The sequence below is a fragment of the Eubalaena glacialis genome, chromosome X (genome assembly GCF_028564815.1).
Source record: "Eubalaena glacialis isolate mEubGla1 chromosome X, mEubGla1.1.hap2.+ XY, whole genome shotgun sequence".
In the NCBI taxonomy this organism is placed as follows: Eukaryota; Metazoa; Chordata; class Mammalia; order Artiodactyla; family Balaenidae; genus Eubalaena; species Eubalaena glacialis.
This window is the reverse complement of record NC_083736.1, coordinates 50479180-50504926: the sequence shown is the minus strand read 5'-3', so window position 1 is coordinate 50504926 and position 25747 is coordinate 50479180. Positions and strand designations below refer to the sequence as shown.

Here is a 25747-nt window from a genome sequence, read left to right as displayed (position 1 = left end):
ATAGCCATGACATGGAAGCAACTTAAATGTCTTTCAAAAGACGACTGGATAAAGAAGATGTGGTACATATATGCAATGGAATATTACTCAGCCATTAAAAAGAATAAAATAATGTCATTTGTAGCAACATGGATGGACCTGGATATTATCACACTAAGTGAAGTAAGTCAGAGAAAGACAAATATTATATTACATCACTTATATGCAGAATCAAAAAGAAATGATACAAATGAACTTATTTACAAAACAGGAACAGACTCACAGACTTAGAGAATGAACTTTTGGTCGTCAAGGGGGAAAGGTAGCAGGGAGGGAGAGTTAAGGAGTTTGGGATTGACATGTACACACTGCTTTATTTAAAACAAAATAATAATGAGTTATCAGAAGTAGTGTTCAAAGCATTACTAATAAAATGCTAAATGAACTTGCGAAAAGAACAGATGAACATATTAGAATTTCACGAGAAACTAGAAAATATTTTAAAAAACAGTCAGGACTGAAGAATATAATAACTGAAATTAAAAATTCACTAGAAGAAAATAACAGCAGACTAGGTGATACAGAAAAATGCGTAAGTGATCTGCAAGGTAGAATAATGGAAATCACCCAATCAGAACAGCAAAAAGAAAAACAATTTAAAAAAATTAAGGTAGTTTAAGGGACCTTTGAGACAATATCAAATGTTCTAACATTCACAATATAGGGCTTCCAGAAGGGGAAAAGAGAGATAAAGTGTCAAAAATGAATTTGATGAAATTGCAGCTGAAAACTTCCCAAATGTGAAGAAGGAAACAGATATCCAGGTACAGAAAGCACATAGAGTCCTAAACAAGATGAATGCAAAGAGACCCATACCAAGAGATTTCATAATGAAAATGGCAAAAATTAAACATAAAGAGAGAATTCTAAATGCAGCAAGAGGGGGATTGATCAAGATGGAGGAGTAAGAGGACATCGAGCTCATCTTCCCCATGAACACAACAAAAATTCAACTATACATGGAACAAGTCACACGGAAAGCTAGCTGAAAACTGGCAGAAAGACTCCTATACAACCAAGGCTGTTAGAAAGATCCACATATAATGTGGTAGGAAGGAAAGAAAAGTGATTAGGTCAGGATCTGTGCCCCTGGGAGGGGCCTCAGAAGGAAGGGGAGAATGCACAGGCAGACACCAGCCCTTGGAAATGAGCCATGAGAGCCACAGATTGGGCACCCAAGTCCTGGACTCCTGAGCGGGGGAGATGAGCTCACTTGGTTGGTTGGAGGAATGATTGGACTAACAGGAGGGCTGTGGGAAGCCTGGATTTCACTAGTGATAAGCACGTGTGTATGCTGGCTTGCCTCTGAGGCAGGATGGAGAGAAGACTGATCTAATGGTTGCCAGGTTTCCATGGCCTTCTCTGCATGCATCCCAGCCTGAACCCAGCAAATGCTTTGGCCTGCTCACTTCTTGTCACAGTGCCGCACTGGATCTAGGGTTGCCATGACCAGGAAGAAGACTTGGCTGTAGAATGCAGAGGATACTGATTCCCAGAGGAGAGCCTGTGTAGAGTGGTGGTAGCTATTGTTAGTGCTTACTCAAGCAATGCATCAGATGTAGCCCAAAACTCTGACAGCAGCCACTCTACCACAGCTCATGCCCTGTATATGCTGAGAATCCCCACAGGACTCCCACCTGCCCTGCATTATGATTCCACAACTGGGTGGGTGCAGCAGAAGCTGGGGACTAAATCAGCTGTGAGGGACAAAGGGGACTTCCATCCAATGCTGTGTCTGAGCCAAGCAAGGCAAACAATTGTGGGTGCCTCCACAGGCAGCAAAATGGAGATAGCTTCAACCTCTGTCTGTAGCTGACACGAGCCTAGAGCTTGCACAGAGTCACATTGCTTCAGCACTCTGCCCCTCTGGGACAAGGACCCCAATCCTGGGAGAAGGGAAAAGACACACTTAAACAGAGACAGCTCAAGCCTGACCCTCAGGGCTTCTGCTCCAGCAACATGGGATCAGACCCCACCCCGATAGGGCCATGATGGCTACTGAGCAGAGGGGAAGTTCCATCTCACACCCAGCTCCATCTCTAGCTTCTCCATCTCCAGCCCCACCAAAGTGATAGCTGCCAGCACACCCTGGGGAAAGAAATGACTTGCATCCACATCAAATCCAGCTCTCCAGGCAAAGGCATTGGGCACACACATTCTGTACAGGGCACTCCCACATAAGAATACCCCTTCAAGAAAGTAATAGGTAACTGTTTCACCTAAATTAATAGAGACAGAGAAATTTAAGCAAAATGAAAAGGCAGAGGAACTGCTCTCAATCAAAAGAGCAAGAGAATATACCTGAAAAAAATGAATAATGAAACAGAAATAAACAATTTGACAAATAAAGAATTCAAAGCATTGGTAACAAAAATGTTAAGTAAATTAGGGAAGATTATAGATGAACACAGTAAAAATTGTAACAAGTAGAAAACATTTAAAAAGCCCCATTCAGAACTGAAGAATTAAATAAGTGAAATAAAAAACACACTAGAAGGAAGGAATAGCAAATTAAGTGATACATAAGAACACATAAGTGATCTGGAAGGTAGAATAATGGAAATCACCCAATCAGAACAGCAAAAGGAAAAACAAATTAAAAAATAAAAATAGTGTAAAATATCTGGGATAACATTAAGCATACCAACATTCACATTATAGGGGTCTCAGAAGAAGAAGAAGAGAGAGAAGGGGATTGAAGACGTATTTGAGTAAATTATGGCTGAAAACTTCCCAAACTTAAAGATGGAAACATATATACAAGTACAGGAAGCACAGAGGGTACCAAACTAGATTAACCCAAACAGATCTACACCAAGACATACCATATTTTTACAAATAACAAAAGTTAAAGACAGAATTATACAGGAATCAATAGAAAAACAAAATCATATACAAGGGAACCTCCATAAGACTATCAGCTAATTTCTCTGCAGAAACTTTGGAGGCAAGAAAGGAGTGGTATAATATATTCAAAGTGTTGAAAGGGAAAAAAACCCTGCAACCTATGATACTCTACCCAGCAAGATTATCATTCAGAATCAGAGAGATAAAGAACTTCTCAGACAAGAAAAAACTAAAAGAGTTCATCAATACTAAACCTACCAAAAAAGAAATGTTAAAGGGTCTTCTCTAAGTGGAAAAGAAGTAAGAGTCTATTATAAAGGGAAAATCCCACCAGGAAAGGCAAATATATAGTAAGGATTGAAGATCAACCAATTAAGTAAGCCAGTACAAAGATTAAAAAGACAACAAATTTTAAAAGCAACTATAACTACATAAACAGTTAAGAGATAAACATGAAGATGCAAAATATGACATCAAAAAAACCGAAATGTTGGGGAAGGAAGTAAAAAATGCAGATTTTTTAGAATGTGTTTGAACTTAAACGACTATGAGTTTAAAAGAGTAGATATAGTTATAAATTAACATATATGAACCCCATGCTAACCACAAATCAAAAACCTATGGTAGAGACCCAAAAAATAAAAAATAAGGGAATACAATAATACTACTTAAAAAAATCATCAAACCACAAGGGAAGAAAAACAGAAGAAGAAATGAACAGAGAAGAACTACAAAAACAAACAGAAAACAAGTAATAAAATGGGAATAAGTACATACCTATCAATAACTACTTCAGATGTCAATGGACTAAATGCTCCAATAAAAAAATATGGTGACTGAATACCAGAACAAGACCCATGTGTATGCTGCTTACAAGATACTCACTTCAGAGTTAAACACACACACAGATGGAAACTGAGGGGTTGGAAAAAGATATTTCACACAAATGGAATAAATATGAAAGTAGAGGTAGCAATACTCAAAGACAAAAGAGACTTTTTAAAAAAGGCCATAACCAAAGACAAACAAAGGCATTATATAATGATAAAGGAATCAATACAAGAAGATGATATTTTGTTAACATATAAGAACCCAATATGGGAGCACCTAAATACATAAAACAAAATGACAATAATTCAATAATAGTAGGGGACTTTAACACTCCACTTATAGCAATTGACAGACCATTTGTACAGAAAATCAATAAGGCAACAGTGGTCTTAAATGACACAATAGTCCAGTTGGACTTAATAGATATCTATAGGACATTTGATCACAAAACAGCAAAATACACATTTTTTTCAAGTGCACATGGAACATTCTCCAGGATAGATCACATGCTAGGCCACAAAAGAAGACTCAATAAATTTAAGAGGATAGAAATAATATCATGTACTTTTCCCCAACAACAATGGTATAAAACTAGAAATCAATTACAAGAAGAAAAATGGGAAAAGCACAAACACATGCAGACCAAACAACAGGTTTCTACAAAAAGTAATGGTTCAATGAAGAAATCAAGGAGGAAATCAGAAAGTACCTCCACGTAAATGAAAATGGAAACACAACTTTCCAAAATCTATGGGATGCAGCAAAAGCAGTTCTAAGAGGGAAGTTTTGTCAACACAGGCCTACCAGAAGAAACAAGAAAAATCTCAAAAAAACAATCTAAACTTCCATCTAAAGGAATTAGAAAAAGATGAACAAGAAAGCCCAAAGTCAGTAGAAGAAAGGAAATCATAAAGATCAGCAAGGAAATAAATAACATGGAGACAAAACATAAACAAAAACAAAACAATAGAAATGGTCAATGAAACTAAGACCTAGTTTTTTTTTGAGAAGATAAACAAAATTGATCAATCTTTAGGCAGGCTCTTCAAAAAGAAAAGAGAGAGGATACAAATAAACAAAACAATGAAAAAGGAGGAAATAACAATGAATTGCAGAGAGATAAAAAAATTAAAAGAGAAAACTATCAACAGTTATATGTCAACAAAATGGACAACCTAGAAGAAATGGACAAATTTCTAGAAACATGCAACCTTCCAAAACTGAACTAGAAAGCAATAGACAACCTAGTCAGACTGATCACTAGTAGTGAAATTTGTTACCAAAAAAACAAAAAAAATTCCCAGCAAACAAAAGTTCAAGGTCTGTTGGATTCAAAGGGAAATTCTACCAAACATTTAAAGAAGAGTTAGAGTTTCCTTGGTGGTGCAGTGGTTAAGAATCTGCCTGCCAATGTAAGGGGCATGGGTTCAAGCCCTGGTCCGGGAAGATCCCACATGCCGCAGAGCAACTAAGCCCATGCACCACAACTACTCAGCCTGCACTCTAGAGCCCGTGAGCCACAACTCCTAAGACCATGTGCTGCAACTACTGAAGCCCATGTGCCTAGAGCCCATGCTCTGCAACAACAGAAGCCACTGCAATGAGAAGCCTGTTCACCACAATGAAGAGTAGCCCCTGCTCGCTGCAACTAGAGAAAGCCCACACGCAAGCAATGAGGACCCAATGCAGCCAAAAATAAAATAAGTAAAATAAATTTAAAAAAAATAAAGAAGAGTTAATACCTATTCTTCTCAAACCATAAAAAGAAATTGTAAAGGATGGAGTATTCCCAAATTCATTATACGAGACCACCATTACCCTGATACCAAACCAGAAAAAGAAACTAAAAAATGAAAATTATGCACCAATATCTCTGATGAATATAGATGTAAAAATCCTGAACAAAATATTAGCAAACCAAATCCAACAGTACATAAAAAGGATCTATGATCAAGTGAGACTTATTCCAGGGTTGCAAGAATGGTTCAATATTTGCAAATCAATCAAAACAGATTAACAAAAAGAAGAATAAAAATCATGAGATCATCTCAATAAGCACTGAAGAAGCACTTGACAAAATTCAGCATCTATTTATAATAAAAACTCTCAAAAAGTGAGCATAGAGGGAATATACCTCACCATAATAAAGGCAAGCCTACAGTTAACATCACACTCAATGATGAAAAGATGAAAGCTTTATTTCTAATACGGTGGTCCACAACCTTTTTGGCACCAGGGACCAGTTTCATGGAAGACAATTTTTCCATGGACTGAGGTGGGGGAGATGGTTTCGGGATGATTCAAGTGCATTACATTTATTGTGCACTTTATTTCTATTATTATAACATTGTAATATATAATGAAATAATTATACAACTCACCATAATGCAGAATCAGTAGGAGCTCTGAGCTTGTTTTCACTTGCCACTCATTGATAGGATTTTGATATGAGTCTGCAAGCAATTGATTTATTATGGTCTCTGTGCAGTCAAACCATTCTGCTAATGATAATCTGTATTTGCAGCTGCTCCCCAGCACTAGCATCATTGCCTCAGCTCCACCTCAGATCATCAGGCATTAGATTCTCATAAGGAGTGTGCAACCTAGATCCCTCGTATGCGCAGTTCACAGTAGGGTTCATGCTCCTATGAGACTCTAAGGCCACCACTGATCTGACAGGAGGAGGAACTCAGGCAGTGATGCGAGTGATGGGGAGCAGCTGTAAATACAGATGAAGCTTCACTCGCTTGCCCACCACTCGCCTCCTGCTGTGCAGCTTGGTTCCTAACTGGCCACAGACCGGTACCAGTCAGTGGCCCGGGTGTGGGGACCCCTGCTCTAATGCAAAGAACAAGACTAGGATGCCCATTATTGCCACTTTTACTCAACATAGTATTGGAAATTCATGTTAGAGAAGTTAAACAAGAAAAAGAAGTAAAAGGCATCCAAATTGTAAGGGAGAAAGTAAAACTGTCACTATTTGCAGATGACATAGAAAACCTGAGGTTTATACCAAAAAGCTATTAGAACTGATAAATGATTTCAGTAAAGTTACAGGATACAAGATTAATATACAGAAATCTGTAGATTTTCTATACACTAATAATGAACTAGAAGAAATATAAATTAAGGAAACCATCCCATTTACAATCACATCAAAAAGAATAAAATACCTAGGAATAAACTTGACCAAGGAGATGAAAGACCTATACTCTAAAACTATAAAACATTGATAAATTTGAAAATAATACAAAAAATGGAAAGATATTCCATGTTCTTGGATTTGAAGAATTAATATTGTTAAAATATCCATACCACCCAAAGCAATCTACAGATTTAATGCAATCCCTATCCAAATACCCATGACATTTTTCACCGATCTAGAACTAGTAATCCTAAAATTTATATGGAACCACAAAAGACCCTGAATAGCAAAAGCAATCCTCAGAAAAACAGAACGAAACTGAAAGTGTCATGCTCCCTGACTTTAGACTATACTACAAAGCTACAGTGATCCAAACAGATTGGTACTGGCACAAAAACAGACACATATATCAGTGGAACAGAACAGAGAGCCCAGAAATTAACCCATATACATATAGCCAATTAATCTATGACAAAGGACACAAAAATGTACAATGAAGAAAAGAAAGTCTCTTCAGTAAGTGGTGCTGGGAAAACTGGACAGCTACATATAAAAGAATGAAATAAAGCATTTTCTAACACCATATAAAAAATAAAATCAAAATGTATTAAAGACCTAAATTTAATACCATAAACCATAAAACGTCTAGAAGAAAGCATAGGGGTGACACTCTTTGACATAATTTGTAGCAATATTTTTTTTTTGGATCTGTATCCCCAGGCAAAGGAAACAAAACAAAAATAAACCGATGGGACCTAATTAAACTTAGCAGCTTTTGCACAGCCAAGGAAACCATCTACAAAATGAAAAGGCAACCTACTGAATGGGAGAAAATATCTTCAAACAGTATGTCCAATAAGGTGTAAAATCATATATATATACAGCTCATGAAAACTTCATATAAAAAAAGAAGAACCTAATGAAAAAATGGGTAGAAAACCTGCAAAGACATTTTTCCAAAGACATACACATGGCCAACAGGCACATGAAAAAAATGCTCAACATCGCTAAACATCAGGGAAATGCAAATCAAAACCACAGTGAGGTATCACCTCACACCCTTCAGAATGGCTAATATCAAAATGTCTACAAATAACAAATGTTGGATAAGATGTGGAGAAAAAGAAACCCTAGTACACTTTTGGTGGAAATGTATATTGGTGTAACCATTATGGAAAACAATATGGAGGTTTCTCAAAAAACAAAAATAGAACTACCATATGATCCAAGCAATTCCACTTCTGGGTATATATCTGAAGAAAATGAAAATGCTAGTTTGAAAAGACTAGTATTTTCAACGTTGGACTAGCACCCCAACGTTCATAGCAGCATTATTTACAATAACCAAAATATGGAAGCAACCTAAGTGTCCATCAACAGAAGAATGGATAGAGAAGTGTATATATACTCAATGAAATATTACTAGGCATAAAAAAAGCATGAAATTCTGCCATTTGCAGCAGCTTGGATGGTCCTAAAGAGTATTATGTTTAGTGAAATAAGTCAAACAGAGAAAGACAAATACTTTATGATATCACTTACATGTGGAATCTAAAAAATAATACAAATGAATGTATATGCAAAATAGAAACAGACTCACACGTGTAGAACACAAACTTGTGGTTACCAAAGCGGGAAGGGAAGCGGGGAAGGGGTAAATTAGGAGAATGAGATTAAGAGATATAAACTACTATGTATAAAATAGATAAGCAACAAGGATATATTGTATAGCACAGGAAATTATAGCCATTATCTTGTAATAATTTATAATGGAGTATAATCTGCAAAAATACTAAATCACTATGCTGTATACCTGAAAATAATACAATATTGTAAGTCAACTATACTTCAATAAAAAAAGATGTGGTACACACACACACACACACACACACACACACACACACACACAGTGGAATATTACTCAGACATAAAAAAGAATAAAATCTTGCCATTTGAAACAAAGTGGATGGATCTGGACAGTATTATGCTTAGTGAAATAAGTCAGACAGAGAAAGACAAATATAAGTGTTCACTTACATGTAGAATCTAAAAGAATAAAACAAATGAATAAATATAACAAAACAGAAAGAGAATCACAGATATAGAGGATAAACTAGTGGTTACCAATGGGAAGAGGAATGGCGGGACAGGAATATAGGGGGAGGGGCAGATCGAGGTAGGTGATGAATAGGTACAAACTACTATTTATAAAATAAATAAGATACAAGGATATATTGTACAGCACAGGGAATATAGTTAATATTTTATAATAACTTTAAGTGGTGTATAATCTATAAGAAATATTGGATCAGTATGTTGTACACCAGAACTTAATATGTATTGTAAATCAACTATAATTTTTAAAAAAAATGTCAAACTCATTGAAACAGAGTATAGAATCTTGCTAACCTGGGTTTGAGGTAGGGATATGGGGAAATGTTGGTCTGGGGTACAAATTTCAGTTCTGCAAGATAAATAAGTCCTAGAAATCTAATGTACAACAATGTGACTGTAGTTAACAATATTGTATACTTGAAATTTGCTAAGAGGATGTATCTTAGGTATTCTCACGAGGCACACACACATACACACAAGGTAACTTTGTGAGATGATGGATGGGTTAATCAGTTTGTTTGTGGTGAATATTTCAGAATGCATACATATCAAATCACCCATTTTTACATCTTAAATATGAACAATTTTAATTTTCAACTATAAAGTTGGAGGAGAAAAAGAATAAATTAAGACAGAAAGCCTAACTGTGTGGAAGTGAGACTGGAATTGAAAGGATACAAATAATAGCTCACATTTATTGAGAGTTTAGTATATGTCAGACAGTATTCTAAGTGTTTAAACTATTAATATTCCCAGATAAGGAAACTTATCTGGCAAAGAAAGATGAAGTAACTTTCAGCTAATGAGTGATAGACTGCGATGTCAAATTCAGACAGTGTAGTTTCACAGTGTATGCTCTTGGCTATTAAGTTTACATCCTCAATAAAAGAGCTATTTGAAGAAAGAAATAATAGAACTTTAGAAACACATAACTGGGGGCACAGAGAATGTTAAGAATCAATCATTAATTTTGAGCCTGAGTGAATGGGTGATGCTGTTATTAAAAACTGGGGCTTAACTGTATGTTTAATGGAAATTGTTGTATCTGTACTTTCTGCTTTACATGATTGTAAGCTCAAAGGAGATGAAGGGCTGCATTGCATACTAGAAGTGGTATCCAGATAAGCTAGAGCCTCATGGCTCTCTGCTGAGAATATCTACCAGAGACAAGGTTATCACTCTCTGGAACACCTCGCAATGAACCCCAATCTTTAGAGTGCAATAAAGCAGGCATTTCTTCAGCAGTCTCAGTTCCAAAGAACCTGTGGAATACCAGTAATAGAAAAAAAGTATACCCAGGTTGCATACCAAGGTTGGGTTCTATACAAACTCTAATACAGTATATGTTTACAAGAAAATAGGTCCCCTTCCTAGTCCAGGGTGTCCAAGTCTCACTTCTGAGCTGGAGATGATTGGGGATGAGGAGTCTTCAAGGAGAGGGTACAAACTGATGACTGAAAAGCTATTTCTGGCCCATAGGCAGGTTTCTTTGAATCTATGGTGTTATAAAATTTGTTTAATTACATGCCAACATTCAAAATCTAGGATATTTCACATAAAAATCTTGATTTTTTTTAATTTGGGAGATTTGGTAATGCTTATTTGGAGTTGAGTGATAGTTCTCCTTCAGATGGGGCAGTTTGCTCACTCCCCCAACCTCTGCCCTAAGCCCCCAGGTCTGCTTTACTTATTCTTTCTAATGTCCACCTTTCATTTCTAATGAGAACAAAGATATATTATAGGTTGGTAAATGATGCTGAGCTCCAAAAGCCTGCTTTAATTTCACTGTACTTTTCAATACTCAATAAAACTTGTGGGGCTCTGGTAGCAAGGGAGGGAGTCTTATCTGCCTTAATCTTCTTATAAATGTTATGACTTCCCAATTAGAAAGACCTACAGGTGCTCAATGGGAATGATAACTATTCAGAAGACACCAGGTTTAGTGTTTTCTTAGGCTGGTTTCATGAAAGCTACCGTAGAGTAGAAACAAGACATAGGGATAAAAGCCATGAATGGAACCTGTGCCCATGAGTATAAATAGATCAACCTTTGTTTCAAGACTTTCTTCTCTTCCTGTCTCTCAGAGACTCTGTGTGTGTGTGTGCGTGTGTGTGTGTGTGTGTGTGTGTGTGTTGGGGGTAGGGTGGAGGTGGGCAGACCTGTATGGATTCTTCGGTGGGCTTTCAGGTGAGAGCTTTTTGTGTACACTTTGCTGCATCCCGCAAAGTCACACTGGTGAATCCGTCTTCTCTTCAAGTCAAGGGACTCTTCTCCCTGCATTTGGCTTATTGCTGCTGGTCTGAGCAAAGAAAGAGAGATAAGGCCAAATAGTGATTTTAAAGTGGAGGCTAAATAAATGGACTTACATATCACCTCATACATGCATTTAATTTATGCAAATTTAATACCAGCCCCCCCCCCAATAATTGAAATAGCTCAAGCAATTCCCTCAACTAAGCCATTCTGCTCAGTAAATACAGGTCCCAGAAGGTGGTAATGTTTCTTTGGGTGGTTTCTGTTCCCAAGCAGTATGAGCATTTCACTCTAATAAGCTTCATTCTTAGGTTTAAAGAAATGTATTTTTCATCCAACATGGTTGCTAAAACAGAAGCCAATGATAAGGTTGCTTTAAACTTACAGAGAGAAACAGAATGCAACTGTACTCTATAGGAAATTTTCAAATTTTCCAAAGGTAAAAATTGATGATCTACAATTAAAACATTACTGTGTCATAACATCCATGTCCACGCACATGTGTGCATACAAGCTCATACCTTCGCTGAAAAGGCAGTTTACCTATATTTTGTTGTCCTCAAATTCTTACTATTGTGTCTGAGAATTTGTTCCACTTTTACCACAGACACACACATATATACACAGAGACAGACCTGAAATAAAGATAAAAGTACTTACTCTTGTACCTGAATATCCTGTAAGGCTGAGGATCCACTCTCAATTGTACTCTCCTCACTGTCACTTGGGATCTCCAGTGGAGACATGGAGGTGGGGTCAACTTTCACTAAAAGCAAAGAAAAGGAGCAGTGTGGGATACAAATATATGAGCCTCTAATCTTTTTCAGGATTCCCAGTTTGGCCCACAATGAAAAGTAGCAGCAAAATAGAGAAATAAAGAAAAAGCAAAGATGGAAGAAGTATATTTGTATGGAAGGAAGAGAAGAGCATTTAAAATTTTAGCAGAGCAGGATAAAGAAATTCCTTTGAGGGAAGGGTAGTGTGGAGCATTCTCACTAGAATGAGCTTCTCTAGCATAGTAAGATAAGATAGTGGGTTTCTCTAGGATAAGGTCTGGGTATGATTCAACTCCTTATCTCGAGGACCCAAGACAGTGTCTGTTGAAAAGTCAGGTTCAATTTGTATTTGTTGAATCAAACTCTAAATAGTTCCTTGGCTGTCCTCAGATCAATGCCTAGGCTCATGCCAGAGGTGAGAACATCCCCTTTGGCTTTTGTGTTCCTTAATGGAAACGAGTCATTGAGATGAGACACATAATGAGTGTCTAGTAGGTGCTTGATACATGTTAGCGTCCTTCCCTTCCACCTATGTTGGCAGAAGCCCCTAAATATTTATTGTCAACCAATGGTGTTTCTGACGCCTAACAAAACTCAGTCAGATGGTCAGACATCTCCTAGATCTAGTGAAAGCTTCAAAATTTCTATATAGAAGAAACTTAAGGGTGGCAATAAAGTTGGGGATGGGGAGTATTTGGCTAGCACAGTCACCTCCATACATTGTGTATCATTCACTAAAACGTTTTAAGCATATATCTGTGTCTGTGTCTCTGCATGCGTATGTGTGTGTTTATGATATAAATGTACTGGCATCCTAAAATTTTGTGTACATTATGAAAAATAAACAAAATAACATGTAAAGGGCGAGACAATACAAATAGAAGTTTTGATGCTTTCTTTTTGTGCTCCAAATACTTTGTGCAATACCCCCTTTGCCCCCCACCAAGGTGTAAACATACCATTTGGAGACCACTGTGCTAATGGTCTTAGCTTGAAACTACATTGAACACTTTTAAAATTTATTCCGTTTATTTAAAATAGTTCTGATGGACTGATGGATATTATGGTGGGGGGGAATTCAAAGCCCATCAAACCATCCCTTGGTGTTACCACTGCCTTGATATCAGCAAATTCTCACACAAAGAATTTTATTTTCCCATTTCCTGTTTTGTTTGGCTCTCTCCCTATATGAAAATTGATAATTGTATTTTAAATAACCCCCTCAGGGGATCTCAAAAACAAGATTGTTATGAATACTTATCATTACCACAATTAACCACTAATCGATAACGGCATTTTTATTCAAAAGAACACGGCAGACTCTCAGCAACTTGATGCTTAGTATGTCATTCTCCTACATTTAGTGATGGAATGATCACAAGGCATTGAATTTCAAAGGTAGAAAACTCTTAGAAAGTTTTTTTTTACACTGAGCTGAAATCTGGTTCCTAGTCATTTCCACCCGCATATCTCCCCTTTGGTCTTTTTAATTCATGCTAAACATTTATCAGCTCCTTTCTGACATGGGTTTTAGTCCTCTCACCATCTTAATCTTTCTCCTCTGATTATACTCCAATTTCCCAACATCCTTCCTAAAGCTGAACATCCAAAAGTGGTTGTAATTCTACAGATGTGGTGAAGGTAAATATCTTGAACCACTTCAAGAAGCCATATAATTTTCTTCCATCATTCTCCATTACAAACTAGATATGTCTCTAGGAGGGGAACTGGGTGGCTGGGGGATAGTGGTGAAAGGGAGATAAACATACCTTTCTGAATTCTGAACTTATTTTAAAAATAAGTAAAAGGTAAGATTACAGCATATGAACTCTCTCCTGGAAAAAATTTCAAGTTTGTTCATCACATTATTTGTTACAAAACAACTACTATCTACCACTGTGCTCTCTGGAGATGCACAAAGAAAAATAAGATGGAGTCTTGTCCTCGAGCAATTTACAATTCAATTGGGAAGAATACCCATACACTTGTGATACAGGCATGTAAAAAATTAACATGGAAGGTGATAGATGCCAAATGAGGTGGAACACAGGAAAGATGGCAAAATTTCAAAGAAGACTATTTTACCTGTAGGAAAGAGAAAAGTACAGTGCTGGGAGAGGCTGGGAGATAAGGCTGGCTATGTATGTAGGGCTAGAAACATTCTCAACTTTTCTACCAAAGCATTCCTAATGGCATAGAAGACTAAACACATCCTCCTGGAAAGTCCCAGTGTAGGTGCTTTAGTAGCTTAAAACTATTTTTGAAGTTCATGTTTTAAAATATTATTCAAATATTATATTTTTCTCTTTAATAAAATCATATTTTAAAAATATAAAATGTTTTAAATTACTTACTGTCAAATAATATAGAGGTTCCAGGAAGATACATAGTATTTCACTCAAAGATATGTATACCCCAGTTTGAGAAACATGGGCTAAATGAAAAAGATTCTTTGTACATTTGTAAGCATTGAAGAGACATGATAAAAACAGTATTTATGAAAAATTGCTCTTAAAGCTGTATGCAAGAATAATTGGAAAAGAAATAGGAGATAGGATATTCAAAAAGGGAGTAGATGAAGGAAGGTAAGGTCCAGCAAAGGGGCAGATTGATGCTCACCTGATCCAGCATTTTTGCCATCTCCTCCAATGAGTGGGACTGTAATGGCTGCAGGGCTCCCATCTGCAGGCAAAGTAGTATACACCATGGGCAGCGACTGCACCACCACTGGGATGGCCTTCAGGCTACCCATCTTATTTGGCAGATTGACTGAGGGGATGGTGTGAATCACATGTAAGATCTGCTGGCCACCAGTGCCCTGAGAGGAGGCCAGGATAGAGCCTGGAGTCAGAACAGTAGGGATATTTGCTGAAGTGCCTGTGTCTGATGTTGAAGTGGATACTACAAGAGTCTGGGAAGCAGACTGTGGCTTGGGAGGACGTATTGGAGCTTGCAGCATACTGGCAGGCTGAAGAGGAGACTTTGGCTTGTGAAAGGAGAGGTCAACTGGTTCCACCTGGGGCAGGTTGAAATCATTAGCCAGAAGTTCTTCTGGGGGCTCAATCTTGATGTCATTTAACAGTGCTGGGTTCTCCATGGGGTTGGCATCCAGGAGTGGTGGAGATGTCATATTACCTCTGTCTGCTGCCTTAAGGGAATCTCTAATTTTAACAGGGCCAGTGACCTAAAATAAATACATAAACAAATGAGAGGTGCAAACAGTGAGTGTTAGTACCCTGAAGAAGAGAGATGTGAGCAATGAAAGAAAGAAATCTCTATTCTGTTGTCATGGACAGAATATACAGGGAGTTGAGAAAAATGAGGCAAGAGGAAAAAGTAAAACAAGAGTAAAGAGGAAAAAAGAGGGAAACTTTATTGAGTACCAGCATCAGGCACCGTATAAAGCAATTGATACAAATTATTTCATTTAAACTTTACAATAATTCTGCAAGATTAGTTAGAATCAACACATCTGAGTATCCACTATTAGTACTGTGTTAAGCCCAGTGAGGGCACAAATGAATAAGGTATAGCCACGAAGTACATACTAACATACCAAGTACAATGATAGAATAATATGAGTAGCTTATAAGTCATACCATAATAAGTGATGCAGCAGATATACAAGCAAGGTATTTTAGAAAAAGAAAAGGGAATGATTCATTCTGTCTAGAAGATCAGGGAAGGTTTCAAGGAGGAAGTGATATTTCAGATGAGTCTTAGAGAATTAATAGAAGTTCTGTAAAAAGAGAAAGGGTAAAAAAAAATTTCCATCTACAGAGACATAACAACAGACAATATGCTTAGGGAATAATGATGCAGTACAGTCAGTTGTATTAAATGCAAACTCTATCTGTGCAACTTTTAAATTTAAAAATACTAATTAAGGGACTTCCCTGGCGGTCCAGTGGTTAAGACTCTGTGCTTCCAATGCAGGGGGCACGGGTTTGATTCCTGGTCAGGGAACTAAGATCCCACATGCAGCGTGGCCAAAAAATAAATACTAATTAAATGATCACTTTATAGGTAATATATAAAATAACATAAAACCTCAACCTAATTACAATTTTTCTGAGTTCCATGAATTCAAAGATCAAGGATATCCCAATTAAAAAATGGGTAGAAGGGAACAATCATCAACAGGAAGGCACTGGAACTCACCAACAAAGATACCCCACATCCAAAGACAAAGGAGAAGCCACAGTGAGACGGTAGGAGGGGCACAATCACAATAAAATCAAATCCCATAGTTGCTGGATGGGTGACTAACAAACCAGAGAACACTTATACCACAGAAGTCCACCCACTGGAATGGAGGTTCTGAGCCCCATGTCAGGCTTCCCAACCTGGGGGTCTGGCAGTGGGAGGAGGAATTCCTAGAGAATCAGACTTTGAAGGCTAGCGGGATTTGATTGCAGGGCTTTGACAGGACAGGGGGAAAGAGAGACTCCACTCTTGGAGGGCACAAACAGGGTGGTGTGTGTGTTGGGACCCAAACGAGGGAGCAGTGACCCCATGGAAGACTGAACCAGACCTGCCTGCTGGTGTTGGAGGGTCTCCTGCAGAGGCAGGGGGTGGCTGTGTCTCACTGTGAGGACAAGGACACTGGCAGCAGAAGTTCTGGGAAGTACTCCTTGGTGTGAGCCCTCCCAGAGTCGGCCATTAGCCCCACCAAAGAGTCTGGGTAGGCTCCAGTGTTGGGTCGCATCAGGCCAAACAACCAAGAGGGAGGGAACCCAGCCCCACCCATCAGCAGACAAGTAGAATAAAGTTTTACTGAGCTCTGCCTACCAGAGCAACAGCCAACTCTACCCACCACCAGTCCCTTCCTTCAGGAAACTTGCACAAGCCTCTTAGATAGCCTCATCCACCAGAGGGCAGACAGTGGAAGCAAAAAGAATTACAGTCCTGCAGTCTGTGGAAAAAAAACAACATTCACAGAAAGATAGACAAAAGGAAAAGGCAGAGGACTATGTACGAGATGAAGGAACAATATAAAACCCCAGAAAAACAACTAAATGAAGTGGAGATAGGCAACCTTCCAGAAAAAGAATTCAGAATAATGATAGAGAAGATGATCCAGGACCTCGGAAAAAGAATGGAGGCAAAGACAGAGAAGATGCAAGAAATGTTTAACAAAGACCTAGAAGAATTAAAGAACAAACAAACAGAGATGAAAAATACAATAACTAAAATGAAAAATACACTAGAAGGAATCAATAACAGGATAACTGAGGCAGAAGAACGGATAAGTGACCTGGAAGACAGAATGGTGGAATTCACTGCTGTGGAACAGAATAAAGAAAAATGAATGAAAAGAAATGAAGACAACCTAAGAGACCTCTGGGACAACATAAAATGCAACAACATTTGCATTATAGGTGTCCCAGAAGGAGAAGACAGAGAGAAGGACCTGAGAAAATATTTGAAGAGATTATAGTCGAAAACTTCCCTAATGTGGGAAGAAAATAGGCACCCAAGTCCAGGAAGTGCACAGAGTCCCATACAGGATAAACCCAAGGAGAAACAGGCTGAGACACGTAGTAATAAAATTGGCAAAAATTAAAGACAAAGAAAAATTATTGAAAGCAGCAAGGGAAAAATGACAACATACAAGGGCACTCCCATAAGGTTAACATACAAGGGAATTCCCATAAGGTTAGCAGCTGATTTCTCAGAGGAAACTCTACAAGCCAGAGGGAATGGCATGACATATTTAAAGTGATGAAAGGGAAGAACCTACAACCAAGATTACTCTACCCGGCAAGGATCTCATTCAGATTTGATGGAGAAATCAAAAGCTTTACAGACAAGCAAAAACTAAGAGAATTCAGCACCATCAAACCAGCTCTACAACAAATGCTAAAGGAACTTCTCTAAGTGAGAAAAACAAGAGAAGAAAAGGACCTCCAAAAACAAACCCAAAACAATTAACAAAATGGTAATAGGAACATACTTATCGATAATTACCTTAAACGTGAATGGATTAAATGCATCAACCAAAAGACACAGGCTCGTTGAATGGATACAAAAACAAGACCCATATATATATTGTCTACCAGAGACCCACTTCAGACCTAGGGACACATACAGACTGAAAGTGAGGGGATGGAAAAAGATATTCCATGGAATTATCAACAGAAACCTGGAGTAGCAATTCTCATATCAGACAAAATAGACTTTAAAGTAAAGAATGTTACAAGAGAAAAGGAAGGACACTACATAATGATCAAGGGAGCAATCCAAGAAGATATAACAATTATAAATATATATGCACCCAATATAGGAGCACATCAATACATAAGGCAACTGTTAACAGCTATAAAAGAGGAAATCAACGATAACACAATAATCATGGGCGAATTTAACACCTCACTAACACCAATGGACAGATTATCCAAACAGAAAATTAATAAGGAAACATAAGCTTTAAACGACACATAGACCCGATAGATTTAATTGATATTTATAGGACATTCCATCCATAAACAGCAGATTACACGTCCTTCTCAAGTGCGCACGGATCATTCTCCAGGATACATCACATCTTGGGTCACAAATGAAGCCTCAGTAAATTTAAGAAAATTGAAATCATATCAAGCAACTTTTCTGACCACAACGCTATGAGAGTAGAAATCAATTACAGGAAAAAAACGTAAAAAACACAGACACATGGAGGCTGAACAATGCATTACTAAATCACCAAGAGATCACTGAATAAATCAAAGAGGAAATCAAAAAATACCTAGAGACAACTGACAACGAAAACATGATGATCCAAAACCTATGGGATGCAACAAAAGCAGTTTTAAGAGGGAAGTTTATAGCAATAAAATCCTACCTTAAGAAACAGGAAACATCTCAAATAAACAACCTAAACTTAAACCTAAAGGAATTAGAGAAAGAAGAACAAACAAAACCCAAGGTTAGCAGAAGGAAAGAAATCATAAGGATCAGAGCAGAAATAAATGAAATAGAAACAAAGAAAACAATAACAAAGATCAATAAAACTAAAAGCTGGTTCTTTGAGAAGATAAACCAAATTGATAAACCATTAGTCAAACTCACCAAGAAAAAGAGGGAGAGGCCTCAAATCAATAAAATTAGAAATGAAAATACGAGAAGTTACAACAGACACCACAGAAATACAAAGCATCCGAAGAGACTACTACAAGTAAATCTATGCCAATAAAATGGACAACCTGGAAGAAATGGACAAATTCTTAGAAAAGTAGAATCTTCCAAGACTGAACCAGGAAGAAATAGAAAATATGAATAGACCAATGACAAGTAATGAAAATGAACCTGTTATTAAAAATCTTCCAACAAAAGTCCAGGACCAGATGGCTTCACAGGTGAATTCTATCAAACATTTAGAGGAGAGCTAACACCCTTCCTTCTCAAACTCATCCAAAATATTGCAGAGGAAGGAACACTCCCAAACTGATTCTATGAAGCCACCATCACCCTGATACCAAAACCAGACAAAGATAATACCAAAAAAAGAAAATTACAGACCAATATCACTGATGAATGAACATGCAAAAATCCTCAACAAAATACTAGCAAACAGAATCCTACAGCACATTAAAAGGATCATACACCATGATCAAGTGAGATTTATCCCAGGGATGCAAGGATTCTTCAATATACACAAATCAATCAATGTGATACACCACATTAACAAAGTGAAGAAGAAAAACCATATTATCATCTCAATAGATGCAGAAAAAGCTTTTGACAAAATTCAACACCCATTTATGATAAAAACTCTCCAGAAAGTGGGCATAGAGGGAAATTAACTCTACATAATAAAGGCCATATACGACAAACCCACAGCAAAGCTCATTCTCAATGGTGAAAATCTGAAAGCATTTCCTCTAAGGTCAGGAAAAAGACAAGGATGTCCACTCTCACCACTATTATTCAACATAGTTTTGGAAGTCCTAGCCACGGCACTCAGAGAAGAAAAAGAAATAAAAGAATACAAATTGGAAAAGAAGAAGTAAAACTGTCACTGTTTGCAGATGACATGATACGATACATCGAGGACCCTAAAGATGCCACCAGAAAACTACTAGAGCTAACCAATGAATTTGGTAAAGTTTCAGGATACAAAATTAATGAACAGAAGTCTCTTGCATTCCTATACACTAATGGTGAAAAATCTGAAAGAGAAATTCAGGGAACACTCCCATTTACCATTGCAACAAAAAGAATAAAATACCTAGGAATAAACCTACCTAGGGAGACAAAAGACCTGTATGCAGAAAACTATAAGACACTGATGAAAGAAATTAAAGATGATACAAAGAGTTGGAGTGATACACCATGTTCTTGGATTGGAAGAATCAATATTGTGAAAATGACTATACTACCCAAAGCAATCTACAGATTCAATGCAATCCCTATCAAATTACCAATGACATTTTTTACAGAACTAGAACAAAAAAATCTTAAAATATTTATGGAGACACAATAGACCCTGAATAGCCAAAGCAGTCTTGAGGGAAAAAAACGGAGCTGGAGGAATCAGACTCCCTGACTTCAGACTATACTACAAAGCTACAGTAATCAAGACAATATGGTACTGGCAAAAAACCAGAAATATAGATCAGTGGAACAGGATAGAAAGCCCAGAGATAAACCCACGCACCCATAGTCAACTAATCTACAACAAAGGAGTCAAAGATATACAATGGAGAAAAGACAGTCTCTTCAATAAGTGGTGCTGTGAAAACTGGACAGCTACATGTAAAAGAATGAAATTAGAACACTCCCTAACACCATACACAAAAATTAACTCAAAATGGATTACAGACCTAAATGTAAGACTGGACACTATAAAACTCTTAAAAGAAAACATAGGAAGAACTCTCTTTGACATAAATCACAGCAAGATCTTTTTTGATCCACCTCCTAGAGTAATGGAAATAAAAACAAAAATAAACAAATGGGACCTAATGAAACTTAAAAGCTTTTGCACAGCAAAGGAAACTACAAACAACATGAAAAGACAACCCTCAGAATTGGAGAAAATATTTGCCAATGAATCAACGGACAAAGGATTAATCTCCAAAATATATGAACAGCTCATGCAGCTCAATATTAAGAAAAACAAACAACCCAATCCAAAAATGGACAGAAGACCTAAATAGACATTTCTCCAAAGAAGACATACAGGTGGCCAAGAAGCACATGAAAAGATGCTCAACATCAGTAATTATTAGAGAAATGCAAATCAAAACTACAATGAGGTATCACCTCACACCAGTTAGAATGGGCATCATGAGAAAGTCTACAAACAACAAATGCTGGAGAGGGTGTGGAGAAAAGGGAACCCTCTTGCACTGTTGGTAGGAATGTAAATTTATACAGCCACTATGGAGAACAGTATGGAGGTTCCTTAAAAAACTAAAAATAGAATTACCATATGACCCAGCAATCCCAGTACTGGGCATATACCCTGAGAAAACCATAATTCAAAAAGACACATGCACCCCAATGTTCATTGCAGCACTATTTACAATAGCCAGGTCATGGAATCAACCTAAATGTCCATCGACTGATGAATGGGTAAAGAAGACGTGGTACATACATACAATGGAATATTACTCAGCCATAAAAAGGAAGGAAATTGGGTCATTTGTAGAGACATGGATGTATCTAGAGACTTTCATACAGAGTGAAGTAAGTCAGAAAGAGAAAAAAAAATCGTATATTAACACATATATGTGGATCCTAGAAAAATCGTACAGATGAACTGGTTTGCAGGGCAGAAATTGAGACACAGATGTAGAGAACAAACGTATGGACACCAAGGAGGGAAAGCGGTGGGTGGGGTGGTGGTGCTGTGATGAATTGGGAGTTTGGGATTGACATGTATTCACTGATGTGTATGAAATTGATAACTAATAAGAACCTGCTGTATAAAAAAATAAATAAAATTAAATTAAAAAATTTTTAAAAATGGGTAGAAGACTTGAATACACATTGTCCAAAGAAGACATACAGATGGCCAACAGACACATGAAAACATGTTCAACATTTTTAATTATCAGAGAAATGCAGATCAAAACAACAATGAGATATCACCTCACACCTGTCAGAATGGTTATCATCAAAAAGTCTACAAATAACAAATGTTGGAGAGGATGTGGAGAAAAAGGAACCCTTCTACACTGTTGGGAACATCAATTGGTGTAGCCACTATGGAAAACAGTATGGAGATTCCTCAAAAAATTAAAAATACAACTGTCATATGCTCCAGCAATTCCACTCCTGTGTATGTATCCAGAAAAACAACAACAACAACAGCAACAAAAACACTAATTCAGAAAGATACATGCACCCCAATGTTCACAGCAGCACTATTTATAACAATCAAATAAGGAAGCAACCCGTGTCCATCAATAGACAAATAGATAAAGAAGATGTGGTATACACATATATATATATACACATACACGCACACATACACACAATGGAATATTACTCAGCCATAAAAAATGAAATTCTGCCTTTTGCAGCAACTTGGATGGTCCTAGAGAATATTATGCTTAGTGAAATAAGTCAGACAGAAAGATACTGTATGATATCACTTATATATGGATTCTAAAATATAATACAGGGAATTCCCTGGTGGTCCGGTGGTTAGTACTCAGCGCTTTCACTGCAGGTTCAATCCCTGGTCGGGGAACTGAGATCTTGCAAGCTGCATGGCACAGCCAATAATAATAATAATAATACTATCAAATGTATATGAAAAACATAAACAGATTCACAGATATAGAAAACAAACTAGTGGCTACCAAAGGGGAGTAGACAAATTAGGGGTAGGGGATTAAGAGATAAAAACTACTATGTATAAAATAGATAAGCAACAAGGATATATTGTATAGCAAAGGGAATTATAGCTATTATCTTGTAATAACTTCTAATGGAGTATAATATGTAAAAATGCTGAATCACTATGCTGTACACCTGAAACTAATATAATATTGTAAGTCAACTATACTTCAATTAAAAAAAAAAAAAGGTCAAGGATATTGTGGACTGTTTACTGCCATTGCCAAGCAATATCTGGACCTTGAAGATGGCTTTGGAGATAGTAGTGCTACTTAGCTAGTAAACAAACAAGACTCCATTCTCTATCAGGATTATACTTGATTTGTGGGAGTTCTGAATTATGAGAGATGTTCAGGAATGCATCCCTTACACAAAATATGACTAAGCTTTTTTTTTGGAATATGAGAGAAAGTGAATTTCAAGGAAAGGCTGGGTGAGATAAAAGATAATTGTTTTGAGGAGGGGAGTGACATGGGCAGAGCTATTTCTGTGATGTTTAACTAGCTCCTTAATGAAGGATAGATTAAAGAAGGAATAAGACAGGGTTTAAAGAGGTCAAAATGGAAGCATAAGGAAAAATCTTGGTAAGACATTTATGAGACAATTGGATAAATTTGAATATTAACTGCATATTGGATGATATTAAAGAATTATTGGTAATTTTTAAAGTACTCAATCCATAATATCATTACCCATAATATCATTATCAGATGATATTATGGTTATGATTTTTAAATTTTAGATGAAAGATAATATGGGCCTAAACTCAGAGAATGATGAGGGGCAAGAATAGGCAGCGTTCTCTTGTTCTGACTTTCTTTAAAATACCCTCAGAGCATGCTGAGCACGAATAAAGGCACCAAGATATATCCACATTTTACTTACAGAATTTAGCCAGACAGCCATCTGCTTTCTCCCTCTGCTATGCTATGATATTTTTGGTTTCTCGATTTACAAGACCTCATCCCAACTCACGCCTTGTTTGTGGTCCACATATTGTTTCAATCTGCCCCCTAAGACATGTCTTCTGTGATTTGTCCCACTGTTTGACATACTTCTAGTGTAATCCATCCCTCATGGGTGGATTCACTCCATCCAGGTGAGGTGAGCAGTAGAATTCTGTTGGTGGGGAGGGGGAGGATGTGGAGAAGTTGTCAAGAATGGCTGCGCTGAACTTAAAAATTCCTTGTCCTCTGAATCCCTCATATCAACTTAAGCTCCTATTTTCCCCATATTTCCTACTTGTCCCTTCACCTAACTAGCTCCCTTCCCAGATTAAAGAGGCAGAATCCCAGGAATCTCTGGGATAACAGAGATTATCCTGATAACACTGAGAAATAGAGTTACAGCAGAAAGCATAAGAAGAGGTTAGGTTGGGAATTCCCTGGTGGTCCAGTGTTTAGGACTCGGGGCTTTCACTGCCATGGCCTGGCTTCAATCCCTGGTCGGGGAACTAAGATCCAGCAAGCAGTGTGGCATGGCCAAAAAAACAAAACAAAACAAAACAAAACAAAAAACAAAAATGAAGAGTTTAGGTATAATATCATTTTTCTAGAAGTATATAGGCTGTGAGTGCAGATATAGAAATAAACAGTCTGCCAGTATACATTAAGGAAAGATCTAGTTAAATTTTCCGGGACTTTCTGGACTCTATGCTTTAGTCCCAGAAACCTAAGGAAGCTGAAGTTCTGAATGTTAAATATAAAATGGAGATTACTTTGGCAACCTTACTATCTTTTGCTAAATAGAGGCCATCTCCTAGACCTTGAGTGTTGCCCAGAATAATGTCATGAGTTCAAGGCCTTGTGATTAGCTAGTACTCAATCCACAGTTATTCATTATATTGACAAACATATTATTCAGGAAAATCCAAAATGGAAACTGACTGAAAGTATAGAACTTGAAGAACATATAGGCTATTCTTATTGCCTTGACGAGATAAGATGTTGCAGGGTCCTGCTTCAGCAAGCCATCATGAGTTGTTCTTCTGTAGACCAAGTCTGCCCTGTGGTCTAACAATTCTTAACAAAAACCCTTTCCACAATAGGGCTTCAGTCATTACTCTTCTTCTGCCATCGTCACAAGACTTTAAAAGAAATGTTGGAAGACCAGTTGTTTGGGTTGTATTGTTTTAATAGTAACTTCCTCAAAGCATATCATCACATATTTCCTTCTGTCCATATCACTTTCAAGTGTACCTGTTATGCCTAAGTTAATCCAGCCTGTAGCAAGGATTCTCCGGCTTGTGAATACTGTATTCTGCATGTACGCTCCCTCAAGAGAACAGACTGTGCTTGAAAGCAGCTCTCAAGGTTTACCTTACCATTTCTTGCTTTGTGAATGAAAACATAAGAGGATAAGCATTCCATATCTACATATTACTACAGTGAATGAATTTTGTGTGCACTGAGATTTCTCTTTTAATACGGTCAAAGTAATTTTAATAAGAATTTCAATATACTGTCTGAATTCTTTCATATTTTGAATATAGCTATCCTTATGGTAAAAGAAAAAACACACACTATCTGGTTTACCTTCTCCTTGTACATAGCATACTATACTTGAAGGTTCTGAAAGAGATATAATGTAAGGAGTGAGTGTGTTTTCAGCCCTAGACTTTCAGAGATTTTTAAGAATTCTCACTAAGATGACTCAAGATGGCTCCTCATTCCACTTTTCATTGAATACAGTTACCACAGCTTTGAAAGCTCAACTGAGGATTGATCTAAAGCTGTGTCATCAGATTTTTCTCTTTAAATCAACTCTTTTAATTTTCAATATTGTGTGATGACTTCAGGTTTTAAGTGTTCTGTAGTCAGTCAGTACAGAACTCTCTCTCTCTCTTCAAAGAAAGAGAATACTTTACCTATTCACTATTTTAAAACTTCAGGCT

General features: G+C 37.2%; 1 protein-coding gene across 1 annotated transcript in view; it reads right to left on the bottom strand.

Moving 5' to 3' along the window:
* KLF8 (KLF transcription factor 8) overlaps positions 1 to 25747 on the bottom strand; it is a 341777-nt gene that overhangs the window by 21359 nt on the left and 294671 nt on the right. The window contains exons 4-6 of the mRNA XM_061178361.1: positions 14626 to 15190; positions 11891 to 11996; positions 11137 to 11276 (exon numbers count right to left, since the gene is read on the bottom strand). Coding sequence (XP_061034344.1) covers positions 11137 to 11276; positions 11891 to 11996; positions 14626 to 15190 — 811 coding nt within the window. The remainder of the gene's footprint in view (positions 1 to 11136; positions 11277 to 11890; positions 11997 to 14625; positions 15191 to 25747) is intronic.